This window comes from Nerophis lumbriciformis, linkage group LG21, assembly GCF_033978685.3.
Source record: "Nerophis lumbriciformis linkage group LG21, RoL_Nlum_v2.1, whole genome shotgun sequence".
Lineage (NCBI taxonomy): Eukaryota > Metazoa > Chordata > Actinopteri > Syngnathiformes > Syngnathidae > Nerophis > Nerophis lumbriciformis.
The window spans coordinates 43,782,799-43,805,094 of record NC_084568.2 but is presented as its reverse complement, the minus strand read 5'-3'; the positions used below and the strand labels follow the sequence as shown (position 1 = coordinate 43,805,094).

Sequence of the window (22,296 nt, the reverse complement as noted above, 5' to 3'; positions counted from 1 at the left end):
TTCCACTTCAAAAATGTGTCTCCTCAGTTCCCAAACCTTTACTGAGTGTTGTTAAAAGGAAAGGCCATGTAACACACTGGTAAAAATGCCTTTTTTGACATGTGTTGCTGCCATTCAATTCCAAGTTCATGATTATTTGCAAAAAATATATATATATATATTTCTCAGTGTGAACATTAAGTATCTTGTCTTTGCAGTCTATTCAATTGAACATAAGTTGAAAAGGATTTGTTGTATTCTCTTTTTATTTACCATTTACACAACGTGACAAGGAGTTCAAGTACCTGGGAGTCTTGTTCACGAGTGAGGGAAGAGTGGATGGTGAGATGGACAGGCGGATCGGTGCGGCGTCTTCAGTAATGCGGACGCTGTATCGATCCGTTGTGGTGAAGAAGGAGCTGAGCCGGAAGGCAAAGCTCTCAATTTACCGGTCGATCTACGTTCCCATCCTCACCTATGGTCATGAGCTTTGGGTTATGACCGAAAGGACAAGATCACGGGTACAAGCGGCCCAAATGAGTTTGGGTCTCTCCCTTAGAGATAGGGTGAGAAGCTCTGCCATCCGGGGGGAGCTCAAAGTAAAGCCGCTGCTCCTCCACATGGAGAGGAGCCAGATGAGGTGGTTCGGGCATCTGGTCAGGATGCCACCCGAACACCTCCATAGGGAGGTGTTTAGGGCACGTCTGACCGGTAGGAGGCCACGGGGAAGATCCAGGAAACGTTGAGTAGACTATGTCTCCCGGCTGGCCTGGGAACGCCTCGGGATCCCCCGGGAGGAGCTGGACCAAGTGGCTGGGGAGAGGGAAGTCTGGGCTTCCCTGCTTAGGCTGCTGCCCCCGCGACCCGGCCTCGGATAAGCGGAAGAAGATGGATGGATGGATGGACAACGTGACAACTTCACTGCTTTTGTACTTTGTACATATCTAAGTGTAATGAAGATCAGTTTATTAGAGTTACCTGCAAGGTCCTGCTCTTCTGCACATCCTGCTCATATTCAACTTTGTCAGCCTCCTATTCCAAATATAACTTTGCCACTGACGCCATTCTTTTTCTCTTCTGGTTGTAAATAGATGGAATCAGTGTGACAGGCCTGCCAATCTCCAGTCCTTTGCGCCAGGTCCTCAAGCCCAGGCCTGAAAGCAAGTCTGTCAGCGGCGAGTCGGGAAAGGGGGAGTACAGTCATGTGAAGGTCAGTCAAAGTGCATCGCTTGGCGTAAAATGATGCACACAATTGGTTTTTTTACACTACCATATTTTTTTATGCCATGTTGTCCCTAAAAACCTCTGCCATTTTGGTATACAGCCCTAAAAAAAGAAGTATATTGTCCCGATACAACATTTTCACTTCTGATACGGTACCAGTATTGGAGCTTTGAGTCCGTACCCATTTTATTCCCATACAATGTCAGCATAAATCATATTGTGTACTTTTATTTTGTAGTGTGGCACGTTAAAGGTTTGATCAAGTGAAATTAGTCTGAGAAAAATGGTAGGTATAAAACTCAAAACCATTTATTAGTAACCCTCTTGAATGGACTTAGCTGTCTTTAAGTTGAATTGGAGTGAACAATTGTTTTTGGCAACATCTAGTGGTCACAATAATTTATGAAGTTAACCTCATGATGTAGTAAGCTGTGGACACGTTTGTTACTGGATACTTTCTAACTGGGAAAGCAACTATGATTATTTAATACACTGAAGTATTGTTCAATTATTATTCCATATGTCTAGCTTGTGTGCTAGTTTTTGCTTAGCTGTTGTGTAGCAGCGAGCTCCTAGTAGCATGCAGCAACATGTAACAATGTAGCAACTCTTTATTGCACAATTGTCATCCTCTTGCATAGCCAAGACCTACTTCTTCTTACTGTCTATGGCGCTAAGCCTTCTGGGTAATGTTTATGTATTTACATAATAGTAATGGATTAGATTTATATATGGCTTTTCTAGATAGTTATGATTTAGCCTATATTTATCCAGGGTAAGACAATTAAAAAGAGATTTTCATTTGCAATGTGGACTTGTTAAAGAAGCAGAGATGTTGAAGTGTGATGATACATTCTTTGTCTTTCATTTACCAACAAAATTGATTGGTAAAGAGCGCTCTCAATAGTTCACATATGCTCCTAAAGTGCACGGGTAAATGTGTTGTAACTTTTCAAGCATAAAACAAACGGAGAACGTCCACATCTTGTGGATGACAGAGCAGACAACGGACACTTTGCTGGTGTTTATTTCAATATTTAGAATTATTACTATTATTTACCACTGTGAAAAATAAGTGAACTCATGTGATTGATATATTTGTGCATATTAATAGCACAATTTGCATGGGTTGTAAGAGTCAGTGATGCAGGTCAATGCATACGTCAACACACAGATGATTGACAGTTTACTTAACTTTACTTCATTTCATTTCAAAATAAACGCCGGCAAGACTTTGACTAAAACTGTTAGCAAGTTAGGAACAAATAAATGATGTACATTCAATTAAAACATATAAAAAAAAGTTCCTGTGTGACATTCTAACAATAATATTTCATTTCTGTCCAAATTTGGGTGTTTTTTTTTAGTTAATAAGAATTATGCAAGTGAGTAATAACCTGTAATTAATCATGATTCATTTAAATTCAAAAATGTGATTAATCTGAATAAAAATAATAATTTGACAGTAGTACAGACTTTGTGCTTTAACTGCCATATAGTGTCTACTTTTAAGTATGTGTGGTATGAATGAGTAAAACATCAACACAGTGTTTGTTTTCCATTTCTTATTGAAAGCATGTGCTTTTTTTGGTTAAGTTTGCATGACAAATTCATAAAATCACAAATTGAGGAAAAATAAGCCCCAGAACATTTAGTTGATTAAAAATATGCGAGTGAGTAATAACCTATGATTAATTTAAATTCAAAAGTGTGATTCATCTGATTAAAAATAATAATTTGACAGCACTACAAGAAATTGACACAAAAGATGCTCTAATGTAAGTTAGCTTTATGCTAATACACATTGTGTTAGCATTTGAACACCCCCAAATGTGTTAATGACAACTACAACACAGCTGCTGCGTAATAAGTACAATACTTAGTGTTTAACACTTTTTAGGGCGCAACAAAAAAAAAAGGCATTCTAAACTATGCATTACTGCCACTTCATGTCATACTTGAAAATAACAATATGATGATAAGATATAAGTTATCACAAGCAGCTCTTTTTTTAAATGTTGCAATAAAAAAATTAAAGATTTTGTCATCAAAAACAATATTTAATTTCACAAATAAAAGCAATAAATTGGTAGCGTCGAGTCCTGGTGTCCAGGGTGTACCCCGATTGCAGCTGGGATAGGCTCCAGCGCCCCCCGCCACCCCGAAGGGACAAGCGGTAGAAAATGGATGGAGTACCGGTATTGATTCCAAGAGAATTGGTACTGTATCAGTTAGATTGGGAACATCCCTAATTCCATGAAGAAACATTTATTAAAGATGAAAACATGAAATGAGTCATTCAAGTTGTCATTGTGGGACAGCCAGTATCTAAAGGTGTGTGACTCTTGAGGCGGAACGTTGAGGCGAACCTTGAGGCGGAACGTTGAGGCGAACCTTGAGGCGGAACGTTGAGGTGGTACGTTGAGGCGGAACGTTGAGGCGAACGTTGAAGTGAACCTTGTTTTGTCAGCAATCATCTGTTGCTGCTCTGAGGTGAATGAGAAGTCCACATGATGTTGCTGCAGAGCAGATGTTGTGAAGTGGATTGTTGTGACTTTATGAGCAGCAGAGACAACATTGGCCTTGCATTGATGAGGTGAATAATAGTATCTAACGTCAGTGTGAAGGAGGATAAAAGAAGGACGGTGGTGTCTTCTGCCTGCCAGCCACCTGGGCTATTTTTAGTTGCCTAGCGCCGCCTCCTGCTCCTCTCCTCTCCTAGAGCCTGATGGCAGCATGTGATAGTGATATTTACAACTGTCTGCCCAAATGTGATCCTGCAGCTTAGCCACCAAATTCTTTTTCTTGGCTCAGGATTAAAAGCACTTCCTCTCCTCCTTCCTGTTTATCATCATCATCATCATCAGGTGGCGTTTTGACTTTGAAAGATCTTCTGCATTTCAAGGTTGAGCTTAACTCTTCATAAGTTGCTTATGTTTCCAATCCTTCTTATATTGCTTTTTGCCAACATATTAATCTGCGGCTGACAGCGTACTGCAGAAGAGACCACATCATTGCTCTTCATATTCCTCACAATATGTAACAAGCTTGCCGTACACTTTTTTTAATCCTACGTCCATCTTCTTCCTCTCCTCCATCTTGACTCTTTGTTGTTGATTTCACCCTGTGCTTCCCGCAGCACACATCTTAATGGCTACTTACAATGTGTTTAAAAGGGTTCCAGTTTAATTGGCATGTAACAAAGTGTGTGCTGAATTCTTCTTCTGCTGAAGGTTATTTATTTTTAGTAGGATCGCCATGCAACTGTAGTTACACCAGGCCCCTAAACACCATTATTTAACGGTTAAAAGGTCCTTTAAATATCAGCGTTTGTCCTGAATAATGACGGCTCCAAAAGACTGCTATGAAAATATAAATTGAGGCTGTCACTTCCCTGCAATGAAAGCATATCAGACGAAAGGAACGTTCACTACAAACCTACAAAGCAACAGGAAGCATGGAGCCAAAGTGAAATCTACAACGTTGCTGCTGAACTTCAATAGTGCTGAATATGAATTAGTTCTGCACCAACACTCTTCAACAAATACAAATAAGTGTGTGACAGGAAAACAATACACAAAACAAGACTGAGTTTAAAACTGAATTACATTACAGTCTGTTTCAACTTGACTAGTTTTCATTTCATTCAGAGCATATTGTATATAATATTAAACATATAGTATGGTCAACATACTAAGTGTCATGATCTTGGTCCTGGGTGTTTGCTTTTCCGGGATGCAACGGAAAGTTGGCTCGGGCGAGACGGGAATGTTATTTTAACACTATATATCAAAAGGAACAAACTAAAGGTGCGCACAAGGGCGGAAGTACAAAACTTGACTATAAACACAAAACTTGCACAAGGGCAGAAACTATGAACAATTAAACAAAACTCGCAAACTATGGCGTGAATAAAGAAAACTTACTTGGACATGTCATGAAGTGCGCAGAGGTTAACCGAGTGTGACAGGGGTATGAAGAGCATAATTGTGGGATGTCACCAGAAAGACAAACTGAAAACAATGAACTTAAATACTACAGACATGATTAACGAAAACAGGTGCGTGACTCAAAACGTGAAACAAGTGCGTGACGTGACAGGTGAAAACTAATGGGTTGCTATGGTGACAAACAAGAGTGCACAATGAGTCCAAACGTGGAACAGGTGAAACTAATGGGTAATCATGGAAACAAGACAAGGGAGTGAAAAGCCAGAAACTAAAGAGTCCAATAACTAAACAAAACATGACTAAAACAAAACATGATTACACAGACATGACACTAAGTAAGTCAAGTACATTAAATATATATATATATATATATATATATATATATGAGGAATGTGGGAAAAAATCGATTTGAGTCGCGACTCTCACGTTGTGCGATTCAGAATTGATTCTCATTTTTTTTTTAAATAGATTTTTTCTTTTTTCTTTTTCTTTTTTTTTGTTAGTTTAAAAAAAATTTTTTTTTTAAATGAATCAATCCAACAAAACAATACACAGCAATACCATAACAATGCGATCCAATTCCAAAAGCAAAGCCGAGCCAGCAACACTCAGAAGTGCAATAAACAGAGCAATTGAGAGGAGACACAAACACCACACACAACAAACCAAAAGTAGTGAAACAAAAATGAATATCATCAACAACAGTATCAATATTAGTTACAATATCAACATAGCAGTGATTAAAAATCCCTCATTGACATTATCATTAGACATTTATAAAAAAGAACAATAGTGTCACAGTGGCTTACACTTGCATCACATCTCATAAGCTTGACAACACACTGTGTCCAATATTTTCACAAAGATTAAATAAGTCATATTTTTGGTTCATTTAATAGTTCAAACAAATGTACATTATTGCAATCAGTTGATAAAACATTGTCCTTTACAATTATAAAATCTACTACTCTGCTTGCATGTCAGCAGACTGGGGTAGATCCTGCTGAAATCTTATTTATTGAATGAATAGACAATCCTTTTCAATCGGGAAAATATCCTTTTTGAATTGAGAATCGCGTTGAATCGAAAAAAATCGATTTTGAATCGAATCGTGACCCCAAGAATCGATATCGAATCGTGGGACACCCAAAGATTCACAGCCCTAATATATATATATATATATATATATATATATATTATATATACTGTTTTTCTATTTATCGTGTTATTTTGTAAATAAAAAATAGGCTGTCAAAGTTAACCTGATAAGAACACACTATATATTACTTCCTTTAACGGCACCCATTTTTTAACAAGTGATTAATACACACTGACCCTCGAGCCATTCCGTAGCTTGAGAAAATTGTCTTGGTTCTGATGAGCCACAAGCGGGAAAATAGCGAGCAGGAACGGCTAAGGAGAATGTCATGTTGTGTCGTTTTCCCGACAAGAAAATACTATTTTTCGCCGTGAGCCATCTTCACTAGAGCAAATGTCCTTGTGGGTGGAGCTTCACTTTGGTGTTTAGACTACAGTGAAGGTGCATTGATGATAATAACATCAAATGTAGATTGTGACTGGGACTGTTTTCGTAAGATGGCTTAAAAGCTCAACAGAAATGAAAGACGGTAGGCAGGAAGTCAAGGACTTGTTTATTTTATTTTAATTTTTTTACCCATGATAGTCACACACACACACACTAGGTGTGGTGAAATTATTCTCTGCATTTGACCCATCACCCTTGATCACCCCCTTGGAGGTGAGGGGAGCAGTGAGCAGCAGCGGTGGCCGCGCCCGGGAATCATTTTTGATGATTTAACCCCCAATTCCAAGCCTTGATGCTGAGTGCCAAGCAGGGAGGTAATGGCTCCCATTTTTATAGTCTTTGGTATGACTCGGCCGGGGTTTGAACCCACAACCTACCCATCTCAGGGCGGACACTCTAACCACTAGGCCTTTTTGCGTAGTAAACAGTCAAAACATGTCAAGACACCTTCTCAAACCTTCAAAATATGAGCGCTACACTTTCCATCCTTTTTAACTAAGGTAACAAAATAAACATGTTTTACATTAAGATCATGCTATGTTTATCTGGGATATTTGCACCTAAATTAATGTTGAAGAATATATGGAGATTTGTTCTAGCTGTCTGTGTGTATTATTTTATAGCATGTTCTTGTTGATACTACTCAGTTAGAGAACATGCTGAATATTATAATAAATAGACAAGGTTGACAGATATGAAGACTATTAACCTGTACAACATGTCATGTACAGATTATCACAAGCATTTATTCAGGTAGAAATATTCAACATATTTGACAATCAAAGCATAATCGTAACTATTCTCATTTTGTGGTATTAATGCGAGAAACAGCTATCTAAACTTGGAAGCGTAGACCCTCTCCTCTGAATACAAGTGCTCCTAAAGCTAGCAAGTTTTTGTATTGTCATTAAAAGCTTGTTTTATGTCCTTTTTGCCTTTAAAAAACATAATGTTTCAAACACATTTCATCGAAGCAAACTAATTGTCCAGTCATGGTAATACAACTTGACAATGATCTGATGATGAAAACTGTGATTAATCACCATTAACTACGGACAAGTTGTGATTGAATGGTGAGACAGCATCATTTATGACATGTGAGAGAAGTTTCTCCACCACGTCTTCCATGTGACAATGGCTCGCAACATTTGCTCTTATTTAACACCAGTGTCCGCCTCCGGGGAACAACACGTGGACTAAATAAACCATCCATCCTCTTCTGGCGGCCGAGAGCGCGGCAATCTGTCAAGCGGCGTCTATTTTTAGCCCTCGCCGTCAGGTGTGGGAAAGTTTACTGCTTTACCCGGAGATGTGAGACACGAGGATCTAAGTGAGTCATCAACATTGTCGTCATGAGGTCGTCGAGTCTGATTGTAACTCTCTCCGTGTCATCATCTGCAGAGGCCTCCTGTCACAATACAGGATCTTTGACGAGTCTTATTGCAGACCAACTTGTCATATAGAGGATCTTATAAACAGCACCTGTGACACGGATGATTTGTGACGAGCATTTGAAATGAAATACGTTTATTTGGGTCATATAATCAACCATCAACCATTTTGTGTGAGCAGTTTAACAGTACAGATGATACATATTAAACAATCATACACATTTACACACAAAAAGGAAAAAGGAATAGGCTGAAACCAAAGCTTATATTTGCCTATCCTATACATTCACTGAAAATGAGATTGCCTGGAACATCAATTTTAAAAAAATCAATGGGATGAAAGTAATCGTTGCTATATTTTATAATCTTCAATTGTTTCACTTTTCAAGGTTTTCTTAAACCTTAACAAATAACTACATTGAGCTTGTTCCACCATTTAACTCCTAAAATTTTGTATTTTATATTCCTTCTTACTTTACCTACAAACCCCGTTTCCATATGAGTTGGGAAATTGTGTTAGATGTAAATATAAACGGAATACAATGATTTGCAAATCATTTTCAAGCCATATTCAGTTGAATATGCTACAAAGACAACATATTTGATGTTCAAACTCATAAACTTTATTCTTTTTTGCAAATAATCATTAACTTTAGAATTTGATGCCAGCAACACGTGCCAAAGTTCACCACTGTGTTACATGGCCTTTCCTTTTAACAACACTCAGTAAAGGTTTGGGAACTGAGGAGACACATTTTTGAAGCTTCTCAGGTGGAATTCTTTCCCATTCTTGCTTGATGTACAGTTTAAGTTGTTCAACAGTCCGGGGGTCCTCCCTTCTGCTATTTTAGGCTTCACATTTTCAATGGGAGACAGGTCTGGACTACAGGCAGGCCAGTCTAGTACCCGCACTCTTTTACTATGAAGCCACGTTGATGTAACACGTGGCTTGGCATTGTCTTGCTGAAATAAGCAGGGGCGTCCATGGTAACGTTGCTTGGATGGCAACATATGTTGCTCCAAAACCTGTATGTACCTTTCAGCATTAATGGTGCCTTCACAGATGTGTAAGTTACCCATGTCTTGGCCACTAATATACCCCCATACCATCACACATGCTGCCTTTTACACTTTGCGCCTATAACAATCCGGATGGTTCTTTTCCTCTTTGGTCCGGAGGACACGACGTCCACAGTTTCCAAAAACAATTTGAAATGTGGACTCGTCAGACCACAGAACACTTTTCCACTTTGTATCAGTCCATCTTAGATGAGCTCAGGCCCAGCGAAGCCGACGGCGTTTCTGGGTGTTGTTGATAAACGGTTTTCGCTTTGCATAGGAGAGTTTTAACTTGCACTTACAGATGTAGCGACCAACTGTACCGGTAGTTACTGACAGTGGGTTTCTGAAGTGTTCCTGAGCCCATGTGGTGATATCCTTTACACACTGATGTGGCTTGTTGATGCAGTACAGCCTGAGGGATGGAAGGTCACGGGCTTAGCTGCTTACGTGCAGTGATTTCTCCATATTCTCTGAACCCTTTGATGATATTACGGAGCGTAGATGGTGAAATCCCTAAATTCCTTGCAATAGCTGCTTGAGAAAGGTTTTTCTTAAACTGTTCAACAATTTGCTCAGGCATTTGTTGACAAAGTGGTGACCCTCGCCCCATCCTTGTTTGTGAATGACTGAGCATTTCATGGAATCTACTTTTACACCCAATCATGGCACCCACCTGTTCCCAATTAGCCTGCACACCTGTGGGATGTTCCAAATAAGTCTTTGATGAGCATTCCTCAACTTTATCAGTATTTATTGCCACCTTTCCCAACTTCTTTGTCACGTGTTGCTGCCATCAAATTCTAAAGTTAATGATTATTTGCAAAAATGTTTGAGTTTGAACATCAAATATGTTGTCTTTGTAGCATATTCAACTGAATATGGCTTGAAAAGGATTTGCAAATCATTGTATTCCGTTTATATTTACATCTAACACCATTTCCCAACTCATATGGAAACGGGTTTGTAGGTAGGATCTTTTACCAGCATTAAAACAGTAGTAAGTTCCTTCTAAAATGATCTTTGACTTGTTTTTGCAGTAGATCCTTAAAAACAGCAGTGTGTTCCTGTTATAGATGATCTTTGACGTGTGTTTGCAGTAGATTCTGGTAAATAGATGATCTTTGATTTTTGTTTTTGCAGTAGAATTTTAAAAACTGCTCCTGTTACATAGACTATCTTGTATGAGCATTTTTGCAGTAGATCGTCAAAAAAGCAAATGGTTCTGTTGCATACATGATCTTTGAACTGTCTTTTTCCAGTAGATCCTTAAAAAGAGCAAAATGCTACTGTGAATGTGTGCTCTTTGACTCACAAATGTAAGGGTTGATCCTTAAAATCAGCAACACTTTCCTGTCACACAAAGGAACTTTAAGTAGCATTTTTTCCACATTTTAAAAACATTCAAAAAAATTCTAAAAACAGCACGTAGAGGATCTTTGACTCCCATTCATGCAGTAGGTACTTACTGACAGCATAGTGCTCCTGTCACATTAAGGATCTTTAACTAGCATCTTCTCTCTCTTGTTGTTTTTGAATAGCGACTGTAATCAGTGTCACATTTCTTCTGTCAAATGAAACTGCAGGGATGCTCTTGAAAAAAAGAGTTGATCATAATTGAGTGAATGATAAAAGCCTGACTTCTTTGCTGAGTCAGCAAAGATCTTGGCTGCTCCGTCATTGGCAGCACAGCATTTTATATCAGATTCAGAGAGGGGGGGTGTGGGGGGGTCCTGGCGTTACGCTCCTGGCAGGAATTGGGAAATTTCCATTTTGTTTTGGACTATCATCTCATATGCACCTGGATGGAGTCAAGGTTGTGTTTGTCCTTCACGACCTCTCACCTCCCCCGTTAATATGAGGTGACATGTTTCAAGAACTTTGAACATGTCACGAGGGAGGTGCTGGACATTGAGTCCGAGTGGACCATGTTCCGCACCTCTATTGTCGAGGCGGCCGATTGGAGCTGTGGCCGCAAGGTGGTTGGTGCCTGTCGTGGCGGTAATCCTAGAACCCGTTGGTGGACACCGGTGGTAAGGGATGCCGTCAAGCTGAAGAAGGAGTCCTATCGGGTTATTTTTGGCTCATAGGACTCCTGAGGCAGCGGACAGGTACCGACAGGCCAAGCAGTGTGCGGCTTCAGCGGTCGCGGAGGCAAAAACTCGGACATGGGAGGAGTTCAGGGAAGCCATGGAAAACGACTTCCGGAAGGCTTCGAAGCGATTCTGGACCACCATCCGCCGCCTCAGGAAGGGGAAGCAGTGCACTGTCAACACCGTGTATGGTGGGGATGGTGTTCTGCTGATCTCGACTGCAGATGTTGTGGATCGGTGGAGGGAATACTTTGAAGAAGACCTCAATCCCACCAACACGTCTTTCTATGAGGAAGCAGTGCCTGGGGAGTCTGTGGTGGGCTCTCCTATTTTTAGGGCTGAGGTTGCTGAGGTAGTTACAAAGCTCCTCGGTGGCAAGGCCCAAGGTGAGATCCGCCCGGAGTTCCTTAAGGCGCTGGATGTTGTGGGGCTGTCTTGGTTGACAAGACTCTGCAGCATCGCGTGGACATCGGGGGCGGTACCTCTGGATTGGCAGACTGGGGTTGGTGGTTCCTCTCTTTAAGAAGGGGAACCGGAGGGTGTGTTCCAACTATCGTGGGATCACACTCCTCAGCCTTCCTGGTAAGGTCTATCCAGGTGTACTGGAGAGGAGGCTACGCTGTATAGTCGAACTTTGGATTCAGGAGGAACAGTGTGGTTTTCGTTCTGGTCGTGGAACTGTGGACCAGCTCTATACTCTCGGCAGGGTCCTTGAGGGTGCATGGGAGTTTGACCAACAAGTCTATATGTGCTTTGTGGACTTGGAGAAGGCATTCGACCGTGTCCCTCGGGGGGACAAGATCAGAGAGTATGGGGTATCGGACTGTCTGATTGTGGCAGTCCGCTCCCTGTATGATCAGTGTCAGAGCTTGGTTCGCATTGCCGGCAGTAAGTCGGACACGTTTCCAGTGAGGGTTGGACTCCGCCAAGGCTGCCCTTTGTCACCCATTCTGTTCATAACTTTTATGGACAGAATTTTTAGGTTCAGTCAGGGCGTTGAGGGGATCCGGTTATGTGGCTGCAGGATTAGGTCTCTGCTTTGTGCAGATGATGTGGTCCTGATGGCTTCATCTGGCCAGGATCTTCAGCTCTCACTGGATTGGTTCGCAGCTGAGTGTGAAGCGACTGGGATGAGAATCAGCACCTCCAAGTCCGAGTCCATGGTTCTCGCCCGGAAAAGGGTTGAGGAGGAAACCCTGGCCCAAGTGGAAGAGTTCAAGTACCTCGGAGTCTTGTTCACGAGTGAGGGAAGAGTGGATCGTGAGATTGTGAGATCGACAGGCGAATTGGTGTGGCGTCTTCAGTAATGCGGACGCTGTATCGATCCGTTGTGGTGAAGAAGGAGCTGAGCCGCAAGGCAAAGCTCTCAATTTACTGGCCGATCTATGTTCCCATCCTCACCTATGGTCATGAGCTTTGGGTTATGACCGAAAGGACAAGATCACGGGTACAAGCGGCCCAAATAAGTTTCCTCCGCCGGGTGGCGGGGCTCTCCCTTAGAGATAGGGTGAGAAGCTCTGTCATCCGGGGGGAGCTCAAAGTAAAGCCGCTGCTCCTCCACATGGAAAGGAGCCAGATGAGGTGGTTCGGGCATCTGGTCAGGATGCCACCCGAACGCCTCCCTAGGGAGGTGTTTCGGGCACGTCCGACCGGTAGGAGGCCACGAGGAAGACCCAGGACACGTTGGGAAGACTATGTCTCCCGGCTGGCCTGGGAACGCCTCGGGATCCCCCGCGACCCGACCTCGGATAAGCGGAAGAAGATGGATGTATGTTGCAGTCCATTCCTTCTTCAGCACGCAGCCTCTCAGTTGTCAATGCCTGAGAAGGAAAGGAGAGAGCGCCAAACATCTGGCACTCCATGACCTGCCCATGACCTGGAATGTGTCGCCGGGGGCGATTTGTGTCTAACTGATGGCTGAAATGTTCTGCACCATTAAGGCTTCAACCTCAGGGATAACAGAAAGCAAAATGGTAATTATCAGTCATGTAAAATGCACAGCCAGCTCCCGGCAACTTCTTTATGAGCTGCTGCTGGACCACAAAGTCTGCTGTGGAAACACCCGCTTTGGCAAATGTTCAAAACCAAAATATCACTTCTGCCTTTTTCTTCATGCTAGATCAATGAAAATAGGATGGAAACAAAATGGTTTGCTTGCTGTTCCTCTGAGTCGCAGGACAATACAACACTGATAGTCCACTTAGACAATACAACACTGATAGTCCTGATTCTACTGCACTGCTGCTCAACATAATGACATCATTACACTACAGTAGTGTAGTAGACCTAAGTATTCAATAAGTACCGTCGTTGTATTCTCTTTTTATTTACCATTTACACAACGTGACAACTTCACTGCTGGGTTTTGTAATCCATAGAAAGTCCAGCACTTCATCATACTTACTGGACTTGAATCCATGTGTGAGATCCAGTCAGCCTCCATGACTGGCCCACCACATTTAGTTAGCGCCATCCATTCCACTTGCTTTCTTCTTGACAGGCATTGTGTGTGTGTGTGTGTGTGTGTGTGTGTGTGTGTGTGTGTGTGTGTGTGTGTGTGTGTGTGTGTGTGTGTGTGTGTGTGTGTGTGTGTGTGTGTGTGTGTCTGCATGTAGTGTTGCAGTGTAATTCATCATTATTTCAAGCCCCTGGATTTCAGCTCCACTTGTTCCATCTTCTGAAGCTGACTTCACATTTCCACGGCTGACTGCTTGTTCATGCCACATTTGGCCCACTGCTGGTGCATAGAGTGACACCTGCGCACACTGCTGGTGCATAGAGTGACACCTGCACACACTGCTGGTGCATAGAGTGACACCTGCGCACACTGCTGGTGCATAGAGTGACACCTGCACACACTGCTGGTGCATAGAGTGACACACGCACTTTGAGGGTTAGCTGCACATCACAATAATAGCTTTGATTGTTCTATTGTATTAAAACAGTAAACAGAAAGTCTTTTTTTCCGGGTCTCAAACTGAGCCCCCACCCATAGGAGTACAAGTTACTTTTGTTCTCCTCCTTTCTTACCTTGTTTGTTGTGTCTAACCTGTAAGTGTATGATCTTGAAGGGGTTTGTACTGAACATGTGTGTCATGTTCTTGCACTTTTGAAGTGACTATTAAGTTCCATTCCCAAAAAGAATGACCCTGGATTAGGGATGGAACGGTTTATGAAAGTAGACCTGACTCAATGTGTCATTTGGATGACATGTTTTGTCTTTGGAGTGTGTGTAGTTGTGATCATGTGTGTAGTTGTGTTCATGTGTGGCCAAGGAGAAGCATTCATGTTGTTGTCCTTTTAGACCTCAATTTTTCCACTACAGAATATATTAACTCTGAATTAGTAATCTTACTCTTAATTGGAACTATGTTCAATCATTTTATCTAACTTACTGTTTAACAGGATAAACCTTGTCAAATGATATGAACGTGTGAATGTGTTAATCACAAATATTATAATTAATGTTCAGGTCAGACTGATCAGAAAAATAAATACAATCAAATGTCCCGCGACAAAATAAATGTACATACAATTTACGCAGTACTAAAATAAATTATTCTAACGAAGCGAACAGATAATAATATTTATGGTTCTTAAATATACAGTCAATAGAATTAAAGTGCAAATGCAAATACAGCTTCACCACTGTAGTCATCATTTTTGCGCTTAAGAGACTTCTCTCTAATTGTAGCTCCAGACTTCTACTGTTGTTTGATGTTGTCATTACTGCCACAAGTGGTGTAAAGGCGTACTACAACTATACGGACCACAGCGGAGAAACTGATATTTTTTAGCGGCCCTCCAGGGGGCGCTCGCAGCCCAACTTGGTCAGAGTGGTGTACACCAGAGAGGATGGCCAACTAAAGGAGAGGCGCCATGTTTGCTACCATTGACGTGTGTCTGGATGCGTACAATAGCTGTCGTTTTGACGTTAGATTTTGCAACGAAATAAACCAAAATAATACACCTGTTTACTGTTCCAAATATACTCCAGCTCATAAACTTACAATAAAACAGGCTTTTATTTGGTCTAAGTATCATTTTGCGGCCATATTTGACACACTCTGCTGCTACATTCCTGCAGTGTTTGGCGACCAGCAAATGTCAAATAAATACCCTATTTTTCGGAGTATAAGTCGCTCCGGAGTATAAGTCGCACCGGCCGAAAATGCATAATAAAGAAGGAATTTTTTTTAAATATTTAAGTCGCATTTTTTGGGGAAATGTATTTGATAAAAGCCAACAGCAAGAATAGACATTTGAAAGGCAATTTAAACTAAATGAAGAATAGTGAACAACAGGCTGAATAAGTGTACGTTATATGAGGCATAAATAACCAACTGGTATGTTAACGTAACATATTATGGTAAGAGTCATTCAAATAACTATAACATATAGAACATACTATACGTTTACCAAACAATCTGTCACTCCTAATCGCTAAATCCCATGAAATCTTCTTCCTCAGTGTCGCTTCTAAACAACTCTGCCAACTCCAAAGGTATGCGCCGCTTCCTTCTTGCCGTTTCCTGCTGCATATTTCACTACGTCCAGCTTGTAATCTGCAGGATATGATTTCCTTTTCGCTGCCATTTTAGTTCAGCCCTTCTCAGTTTTTATAAGTTACCGCCAATGTTGAAATGATCCATTTTTATAGCTACGGATGTAGTCAATCAATCAATCAATCAATCAATGTTTATTTATATAGCCCTAAATCACAAGTGTCTCAAAGGGCTGCACAAGCCACAACGACATCCTCGGTACAAAGCCCACATAGGGGCAAGGAAAAACTCACCCCAGTGGGACGTCGATGTGAATGACTATGAGAAACCTTGGAGAGGAACGCATATGTGGGTAACCCCCCCCCCCCCTCTAGGGGAGACCGAAAGCAATGGATGTCGAGTGGGTCTGACATAATATTGTGAGAGTCCAGTCCATAATGGATCCAACATAATAGTAAGAGTCCAGTCCATAGTGGGGCCAGCAGGACACCATCCCGAGCAAAGACGGGTCAGCAGCGCAGAGATGTTCCCAGCCAATGCACAGGCGAGCGGTCCACCCCGGGTCCCGACTCTGGACAGCCAGCACTTCATCCATGGCCACCGGACCTGTGCCCCCCCCCCCCCCCCCCCCCCCCCCCCCACACAAGGAACAGGGGAGCAGAGGAGAAAAGAAAAGAAACGGCAGATCAACTAGTCTAACAGGGGGGCTATTTAAAGGCTAGAGTATACAAATGAGTTTTAAGATGGGACTTAAATGCTTCTACTGAGGTAGCATCTCTAACTGTTACTGGGAGGGCATTCCATAGTACTGGAGCCCCAATAGAAAACGCTCTATAGCCCGCAGACTTTTTTTGGGCTCTGGGAATCACTAATAAGCCGGAGTTCTTTGAAGGCAGATTTCTTGCCGGGACATATGGTACAATACAATCGACAAGATAGGACGGAGCTAGACCGTGTAGTATTTTATACGTAAGTAGTAAAACCTTAAAGTCACTTCTTAAGTGCACAGGAAGCCAGTGCAGGTGAGCCAGTATAGGTATATATATATATGTTTATATGTATATAAGGTATATACAGTATAGGCGTAATATGATCAAACTTTCTTGTTCTTGTCAAAAGTCTAGCAGCCGCATTTTGTACCAACTGTAATCTTTTAATGCTAGACATAGGGAGACCCCAAAATAATACGTTACAGTAGTCGAGACGAGACGTAACGAACGCATGAATAATGATCTCAGCGTCGCTAGTGGATAAAATAGAACAAATTTTAGCGATATTACGGAGATGAAAGAAGGCCGTTTTAGTAACACTCTTAATGTGTGACTCAAAGGAGAGAGTTGGGTGGAAGATAATACCCAGATTCTTTACCGATTCGCCTTGTGTAATTGTTTGGTTGTCAAATGTTAAGGTGGTATTATTAAATAAATGTCGGTGTTTAGCAGGACCGATAATCAGCATTTCCGTTTTCTTAGTGTTGAGTTGCAAGAAGTTAGCGGACATCAATTGTTTAATTTCATTAAGACACGCCTCCAGCTGACTACAATCCGGCGTGTTGGTCAGCTTTAGGGGCATGTAGAGTTGGCTGTCATCAGCATAACAATGAAAGCTAACACCGTATTTGCGTATGATGTCGCCTAGCAGCAGCATGTAAATACTAAAGAGTGCAGAGCCAAGAACCGAACCCTGAGGAACTCCGCACGTTACCTTAACATAGTCCGAGGTCACATTATTATGTAGTAGCAGGTAGCATGACCCACAATGCACTTCTGCCATGACGCACAACCAATTTTTATTGGTTGACGTGTGTGTGTGACGATTGCTGACATTCGCCTCGTCTCTTACGTGAATGAGATAAATAATATTATTTGATATTTTACGCTAATGTGTTAATCATTTCACACATAAATCGCTCCGGCCAATCTATGAAAAAAACTGCGATATATAATCCGAAAAATACGGTACACAGAATGGTCAAAAGAATAATTTTTTACCCTCATTTATTATCTTTGGACCAACAATCAGAGAGAAATGATGACTTTATGTCAACTGTGGTGTCTCCCTCCAATGTGTTTGTCATCACTCATTCTTTTTTCTAAGTGAATAAGTCTGCTTTTGTAGTTAATTCCCCATATTTCTGCACAACTCAGATATGTAACACTGGCCAGCAGTATGAAGTGACTCTTGGTCCAGAACAAATTTTGCTTTATTCATTATTGACTTATTTCTTGCCAGTTTATGTTGTATATATTTATGAGATTTCCACTTCATTTTATCTTCTATTACAACACCCAAAATGTGGTTTCTTTTACTCATTCAATGTCTACTTGGTCTATTTGTATTTGTCTCTTCTTCTGTTACTGAATAGCATTATTTTACTTTCACTGAGATTCCAAGCCAGTCTGTTTTTGTCAAACTATCTTTTTCATTTGGTAATTTCTTCTGTTATTAATTGTGTTATCTTCTTTGTGTTCTGTCCTAGACAAAAAGGCAGACGTTGTGTCATGTGTTTACTTGGCAAAAGACACTTTAATGGATGGCTCTCCAGTGTTGATGGCAAACCTTCACTTCTCATACTTGTCTTCTTTCCAGGTTGTTGGGAAAGCCATGTAAAAACTTTACACAATTGTGCATTTATTAGAAATAGAAAGATGAAGATAATAATCTTGGCTGTTTCCCAGCACTTACACTCTCAAGTGTGCTCTATCCTAGTCTTATTTTCTGTCTTGACTAGCACACAATCGCCTAATACTCAGTTTTCTTCTAGCATGTTTTATACCTGTACTCCACTTGTCGTCTTTCCCCACCTTTGGGAGTGTGCGAAAATGCTCTCTCCTTCTTTATTGTGACATCCTGCCGCATAATGTCGCCTACCATAGTTTAAAGATGCAGACAAAACAATCTGACTGTCCCTGCCAATGTGGCCTTTGTTTGTTTGGATTGTGCGTGACGTTCTCAAGCAGCCTCCCAGTGACGACTGCCATTCAAACATAAACATCAGCCAGCGTGTGGATTTACATGGTGGAGCACAACTGAAGAGTCCTGCACTTTGAATTTGTTGTGGCTCATAGAGGTAAGAGGACCATCTTGATGAAATAGAAAACAACATCTGCCTTCTCCAGTGCGACCATAGACACCACACACATGTTAAATCAGCACTTTGGTGATGTCCTTAGTTAATATGCATAATAGTACATCATTGTAAAAGCTGTATGAGATGGCACAAGGTGTTATACTTAGTTATAGTTATGGTTGCCATCTCCTGAAATATTACATCAAGAGCCAAAGGAACCTTTCAGAGTCATCTTTAAAACTGACACTTTGGAACACATGTTCAATCACAGCATTGTTTGTGTTTTATCTAAGTCAGTCCTCATCTATCCATCCAGTCATCACTGTTAAATGAACTCTACGACTAAGTCAGTCCTCATCTGTCCATTCACTAAACTTCCAGTCATCACTGTTAGATGAACACTACGACTAAGTCAGTCCTCATCTGTCCATCCACTAAGCTTCCAGTCATCACTGTTAGATGAACTCTACGACTAAGTCAGTCCTCATCTGTCCATCCACTAAACTTCCAGTCATCACTGTTAGATGAACACTACGACTAAGTCAGTCATCATCTGTCCATCCACTAAACTTCCAGTCATCACTGTTAGATGAACACTACAACTAAGTCAGTCCTCATCTGTCCATCCACTAAGCTTCCAGTCATCACTGTTAGATGAACACTACAACTAAGTCAGTCATCATCTGTGCATCCACTAAACTTCCAGTCATCACTGTTAGATGAACTCTACGACTAAGTCAGTCCTCATCTGTCCATCCACTAAGCTTCCAGTCATCACTGTTAGATGAACACTACGACTAAGTCAGTCCTCATCTGTCCATCCACTAAACTTCCAGTCATCACTGTTAGATGAACTCTACGACTAAGTCAGTCATCATCTGTCCATTCACTAAACTTCCAGTCATCACTGTTAGATGAACACTACAACTAAGTCAGTCCTCATCTGTCCATCCACTAAACTTCCAGTCATCACTGTTAGATGAACACAACGACTAAGTCAGTCATCATCTGTGCATCCACTAAACTTCCAGTCATCACTGTTACATGAACACTACGACTAAGTCAGTCCTCATCTGTCCATCCACTAAACTTCCAGTCATCACTGTTAGATGAACTCTACGACTAAGTCAGTCCTCATCTGTCCATCCACTAAACTTCCAGTCATCACTGTTGGATGAACACTACGACTAAGTCAGTCCTCATCTGTCCATCCACTAAGCTTCCAGTCATCACTGTTAGATGAACACTACGACTAAGTCAGTCCTCATCTGTCCATCCACTAAACTTCCAGTCATCACTGTTAGATGAACACTACGACTAAGTCAGTCCTCATCTGTCCAGCCACTAAACTTCCAGTCATCACTGTTAGATGAACACTACGACTAAGTCAGTCCTCATCTGTCCAGCCACTAAACTTCCAGTCATCACTGTTAGATGAACACTACGACTAAGTCAGTCCTCATCTGTCCATCCACTAAACTTCCAGTCATCACTGTTAGATGAACACTTCGACTAAGTCAGTCCTCATCTGTCCAGCCACTAAACTTCCAGTCATCACTGTTAGATGAACACTACGACTAAGTCAGTCCTCATCTGTCCATCCACTAAACTTCCAGTCATCACTGTTAGACGAACACTACGACTAAGTCAGTCCTCATCTGTCCATCCACTAAACTTCCAGTCATCACTGTTAGACGAACACTACAACTAAATCAGTCCTCATCTGTCCAGCCACTAAACTTCCAGTCATCACTGTTAGATGAACTCTACAACTAAGTCAGTCCTCATCTGTCCATCCACTAAACTTCCAGTCATCACTGTTAGACGAACACTACAGCTAAATCAGCCCTCATCTGTCCAGCCACTAAACTTCCAGTCATCACTGTTAGATGAACTCTACAACTAAGTCAGTCCTCATCTGTCCAGCCACTAAACTTCCAGTCATCACTGTTAGATGAACTCTACGACTAAGTCAGTCCTCATCTGTCCATCCACTAAGCTTCCAGTCATCACTGTTAGATGAACTCTACGACTAAGTCAGTCCTCATCTGTCCATCCACTAAGCTTCCAGTCATCACTGTTAGATGAACTCTACAACTAAGTCAGTCGTCATCTGTCCATCCACTAAACTTCCAGTCATCACTGTTAGATGAACTCTACGACTAAGTCAGTCCTCATCTGTCCATCCACTAAGCTTCCAGTCATCACTGTTAGATGAACACTACGACTAAGTCAGTCATCATCTGTCCATCCACTAAACTTCCAGTCATCACTGTTAGATGACTAACACTACACTACAAGTCATCTGTCCATCCACTAAGCTTCCAGTCATCACTGTTAGATGACTAACACTACACTACAAGTCATCTGTCCATCCACAAAACGACAACATTGTTTTGTCTTCACTCGTCCTTCCAAGAATTCCTCCCCAAAGGACAATTTGGTCTCCATAGAAAGCTACCAGGATGTTTTCTTCTACACTTGCCACTGCTAAGTACCCTTGGGGGTGCAGTTGATTGGCTGTGTGATTGACAGCAGGTGTACACATGAGATGTGATCCCAGCAGTCCTCCAGATAGACACATCACATTGTCAAGTGCCCTCAAGTCCTGCTCACTTCTCCACTGAGGCCAGAATCAGCAGATGATGAAATAGCTCTCCTGGCTGTGGGCTATGAAGCAGATATGTAGCCCAAAGTCTTATTTTAAGGACAGTCTGCTTTTGGATCACCTCATGGCAACACACCATGCATCTTTAGCTGACATTACAGCACTTTTACGCACAGGCATGCAAACCCATATTTTTAAACAATAGGATAGGAGAGGTCTTTATTGTCATTGCACAAGTACAACAAAACTGTTTTCAGCACAAACCTGTTCAAGATGAGACAAACAGTGTACAGGGTTACAGAACAGGAACGCTGATGGGTCACCACAAGGCGCCCTGTAAAAGATGGGAGAAAGGTAAACGCTGGGGAAGGATGAGTAAAAAAAATACAATCTGGACTGGGCTCCTAAGGGGGCCTAGTCTGGAGTGGGAAAAAACCTCCATAGCAAAGCACATATACATATTACAACATACATCTCCAGATATCTAGCAACAGAGTGGAGGGAGTGTGGGGGCCATGGTGGCAGGCCGCAGCTCTTCAGGCGCTGCCCATCCTTCCATCACCCCTATGGGATTTGCGTCGAGGGTGTTGGATTGGGGATGGGGTATGTGTGTGTGGCGTATATATTTTTTTTATATTCATTTTTGTGTCAAAATATCACTTTGTGCTTTTTGAATGAAAATAGGATGTAAACATCATTTGTTGACCGCTGGCTGTTCCTCTTGCTTAAACGCCGCATTGAGTTAGTTGCAGGACGAGGAGACGATCAGAAGCATGCTAGTTAGCCAACCATGTGGCTAGCTTACTCTGTTCGATGTCCGCTTTGCTGCCAATCATATGTGGGTGATTACCATCCAAACACTGTCAGTTCC

The 22,296-nt window shown here is 41.7% G+C and overlaps 1 protein-coding gene across 3 annotated transcripts in view; it reads left to right on the top strand.

Moving 5' to 3' along the window:
• The window catches only part of trappc9 (trafficking protein particle complex subunit 9), a 241,169-nt gene that overhangs the window by 94,836 nt on the left and 124,037 nt on the right, over nucleotides 1–22,296 (top strand). For all 3 annotated transcript variants that reach the window (XR_012051061.1, XM_072915618.1, XM_072915617.1), the window contains one exon: nucleotides 1,071–1,189. Coding sequence is in view for 2 of the 3 variants with exons in the window: in XM_072915618.1 (XP_072771719.1) it covers nucleotides 1,071–1,189 (119 nt within the window). In the remaining variant the exon portion in view is untranslated. The remainder of the gene's footprint in view (nucleotides 1–1,070; nucleotides 1,190–22,296) is intronic.